At 47.3% G+C, this 13014-nt stretch overlaps 1 protein-coding gene across 3 annotated transcripts in view; it reads right to left on the bottom strand.

The window, feature by feature from the left end:
• LAMP2 (lysosomal associated membrane protein 2) overlaps positions 1-975 on the bottom strand; it is a 53075-nt gene extending 52100 nt beyond the window's left edge. For all 3 annotated transcript variants that reach the window (XM_040406256.1, XM_040406258.1, XM_040406257.1), the window contains exon 1: positions 843-975. In XM_040406256.1, the coding sequence (XP_040262190.1) occupies positions 843-888 (46 nt within the window). In that variant the 5' untranslated portion in view covers positions 889-975. The remainder of the gene's footprint in view (positions 1-842) is intronic.
• Positions 976-13014: the final 12039 nt, after the last annotated feature.

The raw sequence follows: 13014 nt of genomic DNA, 5'->3' as shown, positions 1-13014 counted from the left end.
TATTAAGATCCATCATAGGGTCTCAATACCGAAAAAAAAAACGCTTCAGTTTTGTCTCCATTCATTGTCACTGGGGACAAAACTGAACTGAACGGAGCGCTCCAAAATACATTCCATTCCGTTCCGTTTAGTTGCGTTCCCATACTGGAGAACAAACCGCAACATGCAGTTTGCTTTCCGTCCTGGGATGCGGAGCAAGACGGATCCGTCATGACCCACAATGCAAGTCAATGGGGACGGATCTGTTTTCTCCGACACAATCTGATACAATAGAAAACAGATCCGTCCCCCCTTAACTTTCAATGGAGTTCACGACGGCTCCGTCCTGGCAATGTTACAGATAACACAACCGGATCCGTTTATAACGGACGCAGACGTTTGTATTATCAGTAACGGAAGCGTTTTTGCTGAGCCCTGCCGGATCCAGTAAAACACTAGTGTGAACATAGCCTTACAGCTGCAGGGAAACTTCAACTCCCAAAACGCACATGTTGCTGACTTCTGGCATAAAGGATACCTACCTGGAGCCACCATAGCTGTACTACTGGTACCCAGATAGCGGGAGGCCCGGTAATGGTGGTGATTCTGCTAGTCCAGACTCCATTAGAATTCTAGAGAACCGCTCTCCGGGGAAACCGGGGGCCCCCCTGTAAGGGCAGCCATATTGGGAATCACCCACATTTCTAGGATACAGACACGACTAGAGGAGGACGAGTCAGTGACCTTCATGTACCGCCACACTTCACCTGAACCCCCTCGTCCACAGCCGGCTCGCCTCAGCTGCGCTACCCCTCCGAGGAGAGCGACGCCGGGCCTGCGCCTAACCGCCCCGTCCTACCTACCTAAGCCGAGCAGGCACATCAGCACACCGCGCAGGTACCGCTCCATCTCCGGCCCGCACACCTCAGAGACCACTGTCACACTGACTGCGAGCACACAGCGCCGTCACATGACAGCCCCGGCCTCACCCACCGCCCCAGCGTCAGCCGCGGTCTCATGTTTCACGTCACAACACCGACGCGGGCGGGAGGGATCTCTTTCTTTACGATTCGCTTCCTAAAACCTCATCATTCAGTCAGACATTGACCCGAGTCTTCTATTACATTCACAAGATGCATTCAACAGAAAGCTCTATCCGCGGGACCGGTGTCTTTTTACTGCTAGAAGTAGTTGTAGGGGAAACGCGGGAGGCGACGGCAAACAAAAAATGGTGTCGTGTTCCAGTAAGTGCTGAGTCAAGTGAGCTTGTGATGAGAGGCGCGGGAGTGCGCTCAGCTCATTGTGTAACCGAGAGACGGTACCCGAGCGCCTGAAACTGAGTATATGGCGGCACCGGAGCGGGTTTTTGGCTGGAGTTGAAATAAACGCAGCAATAACCGACACTGTGTGGTTTTGGCGCGAAAAAAACGAAACAAAAAAAAAACAAAACAGCCTTATGTACTTTCAAGAAGTTAGTAAGGTTGTGTTCACAACCAGGCTGAAGTCGGTTTCTTATTCACATTATTTGTATATATTTTTTTTAAAGAATTTTGATGTCACCTTATCAACAGTGACAGAAAAAGATGCAGGGCGCAGTCCTTCACGTAAATCAGTTGAAAGCGGCATTAAAATAAAAAAAAGATGGGGACAAAAAAAAGTGTAATTTAAGGAATTAAATTAATTCAGGCCGGTAATCTCGCACTGCCAATATACAGAATTCATGCCCTGCATCAGATATAGTGGAGTTCAGCCTGGCCCGAGCAGGTTCTGGGCATGAACACTGGCATCAAAGTGGGCAGACGGGCACTTTTCACTGATGTGAATAAGTAAGGCTACTTTCACACTAGCAGCAGGACGGATCCAACAGGCTGTTCACCCTGTCGGATCCGTCCTGCCGCTGCTCCGTCCCCATTGACTATAATGGGGGTGGAGCTCCGGCGCAGTTCGCGGTGAGGCCACCGGACTGAAAAGTCGGACATGCAGTACTTTTAGTCCGGCGGCCTTTCGCAGTGCTGCGCCAGAGCTCCGCCCCCGTCCCCATTATAGTCAATGTGGATGAACAGCCTGTCTGATCCGTCCTGCCGCTAGTGTGAAAGTAGCCTTAGGGTACTTTCACACTAGCGTTTTTCTTTTCCGGCATAGAGTTCCGTCCTAGGGGCTCAATACCGGAAAAGAACTGATCGGATTTATCCCCATGCATTCTGAATGGAGAGCGATCCGCTCAGGATGTCTTCAGTTCAGTCTTTTTGCCTTTTCAGGACGGAGATAATTTCCGGAACACATGCCCGGCATTTTTTCCAATTGAAATGCATTAATGCCGGGTCCGGCCCCGAGTGTATCGGCAAAACGGATCCGGCATTGCAGTCTGCAGATGCTCAGACCGCAAAAAATGTAAAAAAAATAAATAAATGCTGGATCCGTTTTTCCGGGTGACACCGGAGAGACGAATCCGGCATTTCAATGCATTTGTCAGACGGATCAGGATCCTGATCCGTCTGACAAATGCCATCCGTTTGCATACATTTTGACAAATCCTCTGCCGCAAGTCTGAAAGTACCCTAACTGATGTTTTTAAGGGGTTAAATGAAATCGGGCCAGTGATCTTGCACTGCCAACATACAGTGGGTGAAGCCATGCATCGGATACAGTGGAGTTCAGCCGGGCCCGAGCAGATTCTGGGTAGAGATGAACGAAGTTTTCAAAAATTTGATTGATCCGAATTTATTTGTAGTGAATTGCGTTAAAAAACGCCTGTCACACCTGGCTGCATGGAGCCTTAATATGGGTGTAGAACACGGTGCCTTGCAGTAACACGGATAGGGAGTGTGCTGGGGTAGTGAAATAATACTGTCAGTCCGTATGACATGCAGATGACAGGCGTCGCTATTAGAATCACACTGCACACGTCACTTATTAGGGCAGTCACGGGGCCAAGACTGACCAAATAACTCAAGTATGAACTCAGCCTTAGGCCTCATGCACACGACCGTTGTTTTGGTCCGCATCTGAGCCGCAGTTTCTGCGGCTCGGGTGCGGACCTATTCACTTCAATGGGGCCGCAAAAGATGCGGACAGCACTCCATTCCGTAGCCCCGCAAAAAAAAAAAAAAAAACGTCCTATTCTTGTCCGTTTTGCGGACAAGAAAAAGCATTTCTACAGCATTTGCGGCCTCCGTTTTTTGCAGATCCGCGGTTTGCGGACAGCAAGAAATGGAACTGTCGTGTGCATGAGGCCTAACAGGTATAAAGAACCGTGCAGAGGCCCAAGATCCTACTGTAGCGTGAAAGAGCGCACTCCTTTTACACCGTTGTCAGCAGATTCCACATAGATGTCTACAGAACCTGTTCTATTAACCCCTTCAAGCGACAGCCGGTTTGGCCCCATTTTTCAAATCTGACATGTGTCACTTTATGTGGTAATAACTTTGGAACAATTTTGCTTATCTAAGCCATTCTGAGATTGTTTTCTCGTGACACATCGTACTTCATGTTAGTGGTGAATTTGAGTTGATACGTTTTACCTTTATGCATAAAAAAATCAAAAATTTGTAGACATTTTGGAAAAATTTACTATTTTCAAAATTAGAATTTCTTTGCTTCTAAGACGGATAGTGATACTTCATAAAATAGTTATCACTTTACATTCCCCATATGCATACTTTATGTTTGCATTATTTTGTAAATGTCATTTTATTTTTTTAAGAAGTTAGAAGTTTAGAAGCACATTTTTAAGAAATATTCCAAAACCCACTTTTTTAAGGACCATTTCCGTTATGAAGTCACTTTGTGGGGCTTACACAGGAGAAACCACCTGTAAATGACCACATTTTAGAACCTACTCCTCTCAAGTTATTCAAAACTGATTTTACAAACTTTATTAACCCTTTAGGTGTTCCACAAAAATTACAGCAAAATGGAGGAGAAATTTTTCAATTTCATTTTTTTGGGCAGATTATCCATTTAAATCTAATTTTCCTGTAACACAGCAAGGGTTAACAGCCAAAGAAACCTCAATATTTATTACCTTGATTCTGCAGTTTACAGAACACACACGGCAGGGTGCAGAGGGAAAGGAGCGCCATATTGTTAGGCCCCTTTCACACGGACAAGATGTCCGTGCGGGTGCAATGCGTGAGGTGAATGCATTGCACCCGCACTGAATCCGGACCCATTCATTTCTATGGGCGTGTGCACATAAGCAGTGATTTTCACGCATCACTTGTGAAAATCGCAGCAAGCTCTATATTGTGCGTTTTTCACGCAAACGCAGGCCCCATAGAAGTGAATGGGGCTGCGTGAAAATCGCAAGCGAGTGCGGATGCGGTGAGATTTTCACGCACGGTTGCTGGGAGACGATCGGGATGGGGACCCGATCATTATTATTTTCCCTTATAACATGGTTATAAGGGAAAATAATAGCATTCTTAATACAGAATGCTTAGTAAAATAGGGCTGGAGGGGTTAAAAAATAAAAATTAAAAATTTAACTCACCTCATCCACTTGTTCGCGCAGCCGGCATCTCTTCTGTCTTTATCTTTGCTGTGCAGTAGGAAAAGGACCTGTGGTGATGTCACTTCGCTCATCACATGGTCCATCACCATGGTGAAAGATCATGTGATGGACCATGTGATGAGCGCAGTGACGTCATCAAAGGTCCTTTACCCAGGTACTGAAGAAAGAGGAGAAGCCGGGCTGCGCGAACAAGTGGATTAAGGTGAGTTAAATTATTTGAAAATTTTTTATTAACCCCTCCAACCCTATTTTACTAAGCATTCTGTATTAAGAATGCTATTATTTTCCCTTATTATCATGTTATAAGGGAAAATAATACAATCTACAGAACACCGATCCCAAACCCGAACTTTTATGAAGAAGTTTGGGTTTGGGTACCAAACATGCCGATTTTTCTCACGCGCGTGCAAAACGCATTAAAATGTTTTGCACTCACGCGGAAAAATCGCGCATTTTCCCGCGACGCACCCGCATCTTATCCGGCCCAAAAACATGACGCCTGTGTGGAAGAGGCCTTAACGGAGGACAGATTTTGCTGGAATGGTTTTCAGGTGCCATGTCACTTTGAAGAAAAGAGAATGAAACCCCCAAAAGTGACCCCATTTTGGAAACTACACCCCTCAAGGAATAAATTTAGCGGTGAAGTAAATGCTTTGACCCAACAAACATTTCATAGAATTTAGAAACACATGGCTGTAAAAATGAAAAATTAACTTTTATTTCCAATATAAATTTGCTTTAGCCCCAAATTTTTCATTTTCACAAGGGCTAACAGGAGAAAATGCACCCCAAAATTTGTTATGCATTTTTTCCTGAATACGGCAAAACCTCGTACGTGGTCATAAAACACTGTTTGGGGGCATGTCAGCATTTAGAAGGATTGATTGAGAGAGGGAGCTCCCTCCTTCTCAACCCCATGGATGCTGCGGGCGGCTGCTGACCATAGCAGCAGAGTTTCAGCTGTAAGTTACAGCAGACACTCTATGCTGATGGCAGCAGCTCCGTTCCTGAGCCGCTGCCATCAGAGCCGGCACAGAGGACATCGCAGCTGGGGGCGATGGCGGGGGGCAATGGCCACATGTGAGGGGCACTTAAATTTATCAGGGGCACTGGGGGCAAGGTGGCAGTCATGCTTGATTTCAGGCTGTGATCTGAAACCGGCATTTTTCTCAATGAAGCACTCCGATTGGTTAGTCTGCAGAGACTAACCAATCGGAGCGCTTGCCAGCAAGGGACCACTCTGAGTGGTCCCTTGCCAGCTGCCCCGCTGTCTCTGCTCTCCGGGAGAGTGGAGACTCCGAGGCTGTGACACTTTATAGTGTCACAGCCCTGGTAAGCAGATTGGACGTGACTGTACGTCTAAATGCAGAAAGTTACTTGCAATTTGGACGTACAGTTACGTCCAAATGCGTGAAAGGGTTAAACGCTTATACAAGTAGAGCCCCCCGACAGAGTAGAGAGGGTGTCAGCAGTAAGTTTGTGTTGACGGCACTGATTATTTTGCCTTTCTTCTCATCCATCATAAGAACAACCCCCAACAAACGTATTCTGTCTTCTGAGCATCCGCCTTCACTCGGTCAGCATTTGGTCAGTAATCCATCAGTATTGCTAAAGCAAAAAAAAACAGGAGTGGATCCAAAACGGAGATAACACGTGAATGGAATATTTGCACGTCTTCTGTGTTTTGTACCCACTCCTGCTTTTGGCTGCCAAATCATGATCATATCATGTTACAAAATAGGGACCATGTGATACAGGCCTTATGGTTCAATAGTCTAGGCTCAAAGTGTCACACTCTAGTCAGCTAATAGTCCATACCCCTGAGCAAAGGGTACCTCAAAATTGTGACTTTGGGGTTTCATAAGCGGTGAGCCATAATCATCCAAATTATAACAAATAAAGGCTTGAAATATCTCGCTTTGCAGGCAATGAGTCTATATCATATATTAGTTTCACCTTTTAAGTTGCATTACTGAAATAAATGAACTTTGCACGATATTCTAATCTTTCGAGTTTCACCTGTATTTCTTACTTCACTCTAAGCAGTGGTGGAGACAAAAGTGCTAAGAAACTGCAGATTGTATGTCTCTCATCCCCTTCTCCCCCTCTTCTCTCCATAGATATCGATGATAAAAGTAGTAAAGAGCAAAGTAGCCTAAGGGTCCATTCAGATGTCCGTAGTTCTGGGTCCGCATCTGTAGTTCCGTTCCGCGGCCCTGCAAAAAAAAAAGAAAAAGCATGTCCTATTCTTGTCCGCGGACAAGGGCCGACCATGTACGGTCCGCATAATGTGGAATGCACACGACCGGTATCTGTGTTTTGCGGATCCGCAATTTGCAAACCGCATAAGGTTACTTTCACACTTGCGTTAGGAGCGGATCCGTCTGGTGTCTGTACAGATCCGCTCCTATAATGCAAACGCTTGCATCCGTTCAGAACGGATCCGTCTGCATAACTGTTTTTTTCAGATCTGATTTTTCACTTTGTTAAAACTCAGATCCGACAGTATATTCTAACACAGAGGCGTTCCCATGGTGATGGGGACGCTTCAAGTTAGAATATACTAAAAGAACTGTGTACATGACTGCCCCCTGCTGCCTGGCAGGTGCTGCCAGGCAGCAGGGGGCAGACCCCCCCCCCTCCCTCCCCTGTATTTAACTCATTGGTGGCCAGTGTGGCCCCCCCTCCCTCCCCTGTATTTAACTCATTGGTGGCCAGTGCAGCGGGCCCCCCTCCCTCCCCTGTATTTAACTCATTGGTGGCCAGTGCGGCCGCCCCCCCCCTCCTTCCCTCCCCTATATTTAACTCATTGGTGGCCAGTGCGGCCGCCCCCCCCCCTCCCTCCTCTATATTTAACTCATTGGTGGCCAGTGCGGCCGGCCCCCCCCTCCCTCCCCCTCCTAATTAAAATCACCGACCCCCCATCATTGGTGGCAGCGGAGAGTTCCGATCGGAGTCCCAGTTTAATCGCTGGGACTCCGATCGGTAACCATGGCAACCAGGACGCTACTGCATTCCTGGCTGCCATGGTTACTTAGCAATTTTAGAAGCATTATACTTACCTGCGATGTCTGTGACCGGCCGGGCGCTCCTCCTACTGGTAAGTGAAAGGTCTGTGCTATAAGCAATGCGCCGCACAGACCTTTCACTTACCAGTAGGAGGAGCACCCGGCAGGTCACAGACATCGCAGGTAAGTATAGAAACATAGAATGTGTCGGCAGATAAGAACCATTTGGCCCATCTAGTCTGCCCAATATATCTGAATACTATGGATAGCCCCTTGCCCTATCTTATATGAAGGATAGCCATATGCCTATCCCATGCACGCTTAAACCCCTTCACTGTATTTGCAGCTACCACTTCTGCAGGAAGGCTATTCCATGCATCCACTACTCTCTCAGTAAAGTAATACTTCCTTATATTACTTTTAAACCTTTGCCCCTCTAATTTAAAACTGTGTCCTCTTGTGGTAGTTTTTCTTCTTTTAAATATGCTCTCCTCCTTTACCGAGTTGATTCCCTTTATGTATTTAAAAGTTTCTATCATATCCCCTCTGTCTCTTCTTTCTTCCAAGCTATACATGTTAAGGTCCTTTAACCTTTCCTGGTAAGTTTTATAATGCTTCTAAAATTGCTAAGTAGCCATGGCAGCCAGGAATGCAGTAGCGTCCTGGTTGCCATGGTTACCGATCGGAGTCCCCGATTAAACTGGGACTCCGATCGGAACTCTCCGCTGCCACCAATGATGGGGGGTCGGTCATTTTAATTAGGGGGGGGGAGGGAGGGCCGCACTGGCCACCAATGAGTTAAAAACAGGGGGAGCCGCTGCACTGGCGACCAATGAGTTAAATACAGGGGAGGAAGGGAGGGGGGCCGCACTGGCCACTAATGAGTTAAATACAGGGGGGGAGGGTCTGCCCCCTGCTGCCTGGCAGCACCTGCGAGGCAGCAGGGGGCAGTCATGTACACAGTTCTTTTAGTATATTCTAACTTGAAGCGTCCCCATCACCATGGGAACGCCTCTGTGTTAGAATATACTGTCGGATCTGAGTTTCACGATCTAACTCAAATCCGATGGTATATTCTAACATAGAGGCGTTCCCATGGTGATGGGGACGCTTCAAGTTAAAAATATACCATCGGATTGGAGAAAACTCCGATCCGATGGTATATTAATAGGGACTCCTGACTTTACATTGAAAGTCAATGGGGGGCGGATCCGTTTGCAATTGCACCATATTGTGTCAACATCAAACGTATCCGTCCCCATTGACTTGCATTGTAAGTCTGGACGGATCCGTTTGGCTCCGCACGGCCAGGCGGACACCCCAACGCTGCAAGCTGCGTTCGGGTGTCCGCCTGCGGAGCGGAGGCCAAACGGTGCCAAACTGATACATTCTGAGCGGATCCGCATCCACTCAGAATGCATTGGGGCTGTACGGATCCGTTCGGGGCCGCTTGTAAGAGCCTTCAAACGGAACTCACAAGCGGAACCCTGAACGCAAGTGTGAAAGTAGCCGTACACTTACAGATGTCTGAATGGACCCTAATAAAATCAGATAGAAGCCTTTTTCTTTGCCAAGATATATTACTATTACAAAGTGTCTTATATTCACCTGTACAACTAGAGGTTGGCTTTGAAAGGGTCGCCTCACTTTAGCAAGTGACATTTATTGTGTAGAGAAAGTTATAGGGCTGAACCCAGACATAACCCCTTCTTCCCCCACTCAGCCCCTCTGACATTTCATGCTCCGATGCCCTCCCTTGCCTTGCACTGAATCGCGCAGGGCAAGGGCTTTTTCATTAAATCCGATGAGGTACCGGGTCTACCAGGCGGAGGCTTCCACCAAGCCGTGTTGCTGGTGATATCACCGGCACTAATGGGCGGGCTTTATCACTGCCCTAGGCTGTTTTACAGGATATGGCGGTGGTTATACACGAGCCTGTAGCTGGCGTAGACTTTACTTTCTGGCGTACAGCAGGGCAGAGATGCTTCTCAGGCGCATCTCACGCCAGTGCAGGGAGATCAAGGCTGGCGCATGGATCTGCTAGCCTTGATATATCTCCCCCATTGTGTCACAAATAGCACACCAGCTTCCTCACAGGCAAAGTCTATGAAAACCAGACGTCCAATCATCAATTGTAGTTGTTGAAATTTTCCCTGCTAAGAAAACAGAACAGACAAATCCCACATTAGGACGGTGATTCCTGAATCAGTTCATTCAGTATTTGGGGAGAAAGAATTCTAAATATTCTTTTTAGAGACGGGCTGAACGTCCGCTATAGTGAAGATATCAGGTGGCGGTTGTGGCATCGGATATTGGATTGTGCAAAAGGCCATTAGATGGGACAGTTATGAGGCATAAACATTAATTCCCCAAAACTGGCCCATATTGGATGGTTTCATGGTTCTTTTCTGCTGATTTACTTCCCACACTTATTGTTACCACCAGCATTTACAGGGTTAACATTTTAAGAGAGTCTTCTGTGTTACTTATTCAAATCAGTGAAAAGTGCCCATCTGCCCACTTTGATGCCAGTTTTCATGCACAGAACCTGTTCAGGCCATGCTGAATACCACTGTATCTAATGCGGGGCATCACCCACTGTATGCTGGCAGTGCAAGATCACTGGCCCGAATTCATTTAATTCTTTAAATTACACTTTTTTGTGCCCACTTTCATGCCCCATTTTTTGTGCCCACCTTTTGTATTTTAATGCTGCTTTCAACTAAATTACGTTAAGGACTGCTCACTGCATTTTTTTTGGCACTGTTGATAAGGTGTCCTCAAAATTCTTAAAAATAAATAAAAATAAAATACAAATGATGTGAATAAGAAACTGACGAATAAGAATCCAACTTCAGCCTCCAATAAGAAACTGGCCGAATAAGAAACCAACTTCAGCCTCGTGTGTTCACATAGGGTTGCCACCTTTCCTAACAAAAAATACTGGCCAAGTTAAGCCACACCCAAAATGGGTTGTGGGGGCATGGCTTAACACTGGGTGTTAAGTCGCTGTCATAGTGTGGCTCCCAATAATATTAATGCCCCCAGTAATAGTAATGCCCCCAAAATTAATTCTGTCCCTATTAGTGTCCTCAGTAATATTAGTGCCCCCCAATAAGAGTAATAGCCCCATTAGTGCCCCCCAGCAAAAATAATGGCCCCATTAGTGCCCTCCCCAGTAAGAATAATGCCCTCATTAGTGCGCCCCAGTAAGAATAATGCACCCCATTTGTGCTCTCAGGAAGAATAATGCTCCTATTAGTGTCCCCCATTAAGACTAATGCCCCCATTAATGCGCCCCAGTAAATAAAATGCCCCCATCAGTGCCCCCCCGTAAGAATAATGCTCCCCATTTATGCCCCCAGGAAGAACAATGCCCCCATTAGTGCCCTCAGGAAGAATAATGCCACCCGTTAGTGCCCCCCAGGAAGAATAATGCCACCCATTAGTGGCCCGCAGGAAGAATAATGCCACCCATTAGTGCTTCCCAGGGAGAATAATGCTCCCATTAGTGCCCCCATAAGAATAATGCCCCCATTTGTGCCCCCAGGAAAAACAATGCCCCCATTAGTGCCCCTAGGAAGAATAATGCCCCCATTAGTGCCCACCAGAAAGAATAATGCCACCAATTAGTGCACCCAGGAAGAATAATGCCACCCATTAGTGCCCCCCAGGGAGAATAATGCCCCCATTAGTGCCCCCCGTAAGAATAATGCCTCCCATTTGTGCCCCCATGAAAAACAATGCCCCCATTAGTGCCCCCAGGAAGAATAATTCCCCCATTAGTGCCCCCCAGGAAGAATAATGCCACCCATTAGTGCCCCTCAGAAGAATAATGGCACCCATTAGTGACCCTTAGGAATAAGAATGCCCCAATTATTGTCCCCAGTAAGAATAATGTCCCCCGGGGGGGCGTGGTCTGCCAGGCATGTGAGCGGACGTGATCTCCGGAGCTCCTGCACTACCCCGAACTTTATATTTATCCGCCTAACTTACCAGTTTATCGCTATCATATCGGGAATCCAGCACCAACATCGGCAGTACTGTCGGATGAGATTCCGGCACTTTCAGCAATTTTTCAGCGGCCACCATGTCCAAACGGGGGACCGGGAAAGGAGCCAGCAAGGCCTCACAAGATGGCGCCGGGAGCGCCACACCGCGACGCAGAGATCGAGTGACGAATATGCAGCAGGAGGTAGCGGAGAGGCTGAGCCAATTCGCACATACACCGGAGCTTCTCAGGGAGAGTTGCGCCTCTGGTACCGGACACAGTGAGTCCTCCTTGACTGGAGCGGGACGGGAGTCTGTAGGGGAAGGGCCTGAGGAAGTAATGGGCCTGAAACAGCACCCTAACAGATTCGCCGCCATTCAGGATCCTGATACAGCTGGGGATTCTGATGCAGTGTACTCAGATGTGGAAGAGCCCACTATAAAAGACGTTCTCCAGGCCATTTCTAAGTGGGGCAAATCACTTACCATCCTGACCATGCAGATGGGGGCTATCAAGGAGGACATCTCTATTGTCAGACACAATATTAGAAAGCTGGCAGATCGCACTACGTCCCTGGAAGATCGCGTGGGAGATATGGAGGATGAGGTACATCCGCTAAAAAGAGAAACAGCGGAACATTCTCGCAGGCTTGATATTATCTCTGCCAAACAAGATGACATGGAAAATCGCCTGAGGCGCAATAATGTGCGTTTAGTGGGTGTGCCTGAAAAGGTGGAGGGCCCAAATCCCACCGAGTATTTTGAAAAATGGCTCAAAGATAAGTTTGGAGAGGGCGTACTATCTCCTCTATTTGCCATAGAGAGGGCGCATAGAGTTCCGTCGCGGCCATTGCCACCAGGGGCGCCACCTAGACCCGTCCTGATGAAAGTACTGCACTACAGGGATAGGGACTCTATTCTACGCAAGGCCAGGGATATGCCTGACCTCTCCATAGATGGTCACAGAGTCTCGTTCTTTCCTGATTTCTCTATGGAGGTCCAGAAAAGGCGCGCCCGTTTCCTGGATGTAAAGCGACGCCTGCGGGTACTTGGAACATCGTACTCAATGCTGTATCCGGCGAAGCTCAGAATAGTGGCTCTTGGAACTACAAGCTTCTTTGAAGACCCGAAAGAGGCATCCAGATGGCTAGATCGACATGAGCGACAACTCAGGACAGAAGGGAATCAAGGCGACTGAGTGGTCCGCTTGGGAGAAGGGACAATGCACCCTCTGAAGGGTGAATATGTTCTGTGCAGCAGTGCAGACTTAAATATTGCTAAATTTTGTTATCCGTTGCACAGGTTATTTATATATGGCTTAATAAGAGGTACAGCTGCTTATGCGTAGTACTAGGCTGGTGAGAGATACTACCAAAGTTTATTCTTTCAATTATAATTGGGGCTAGTGCAGGAAGATACCCAGTTTTATCAGTTCCAGTTACTTGACAGGTTGTGATTGTCCTGGCGCAATACAGAAGCTCTTGATTTCGCCAGACGTCACGGGTTTGGGAGGCCAGCTCTGCT

This window comes from Bufo bufo, chromosome 8 (assembly GCF_905171765.1).
Source record: "Bufo bufo chromosome 8, aBufBuf1.1, whole genome shotgun sequence".
In the NCBI taxonomy this organism is placed as follows: Eukaryota; Metazoa; Chordata; class Amphibia; order Anura; family Bufonidae; genus Bufo; species Bufo bufo.
Note: the sequence above shows the minus strand (reverse complement) of the source record. Positions and strands in the feature narration are given on the sequence as shown.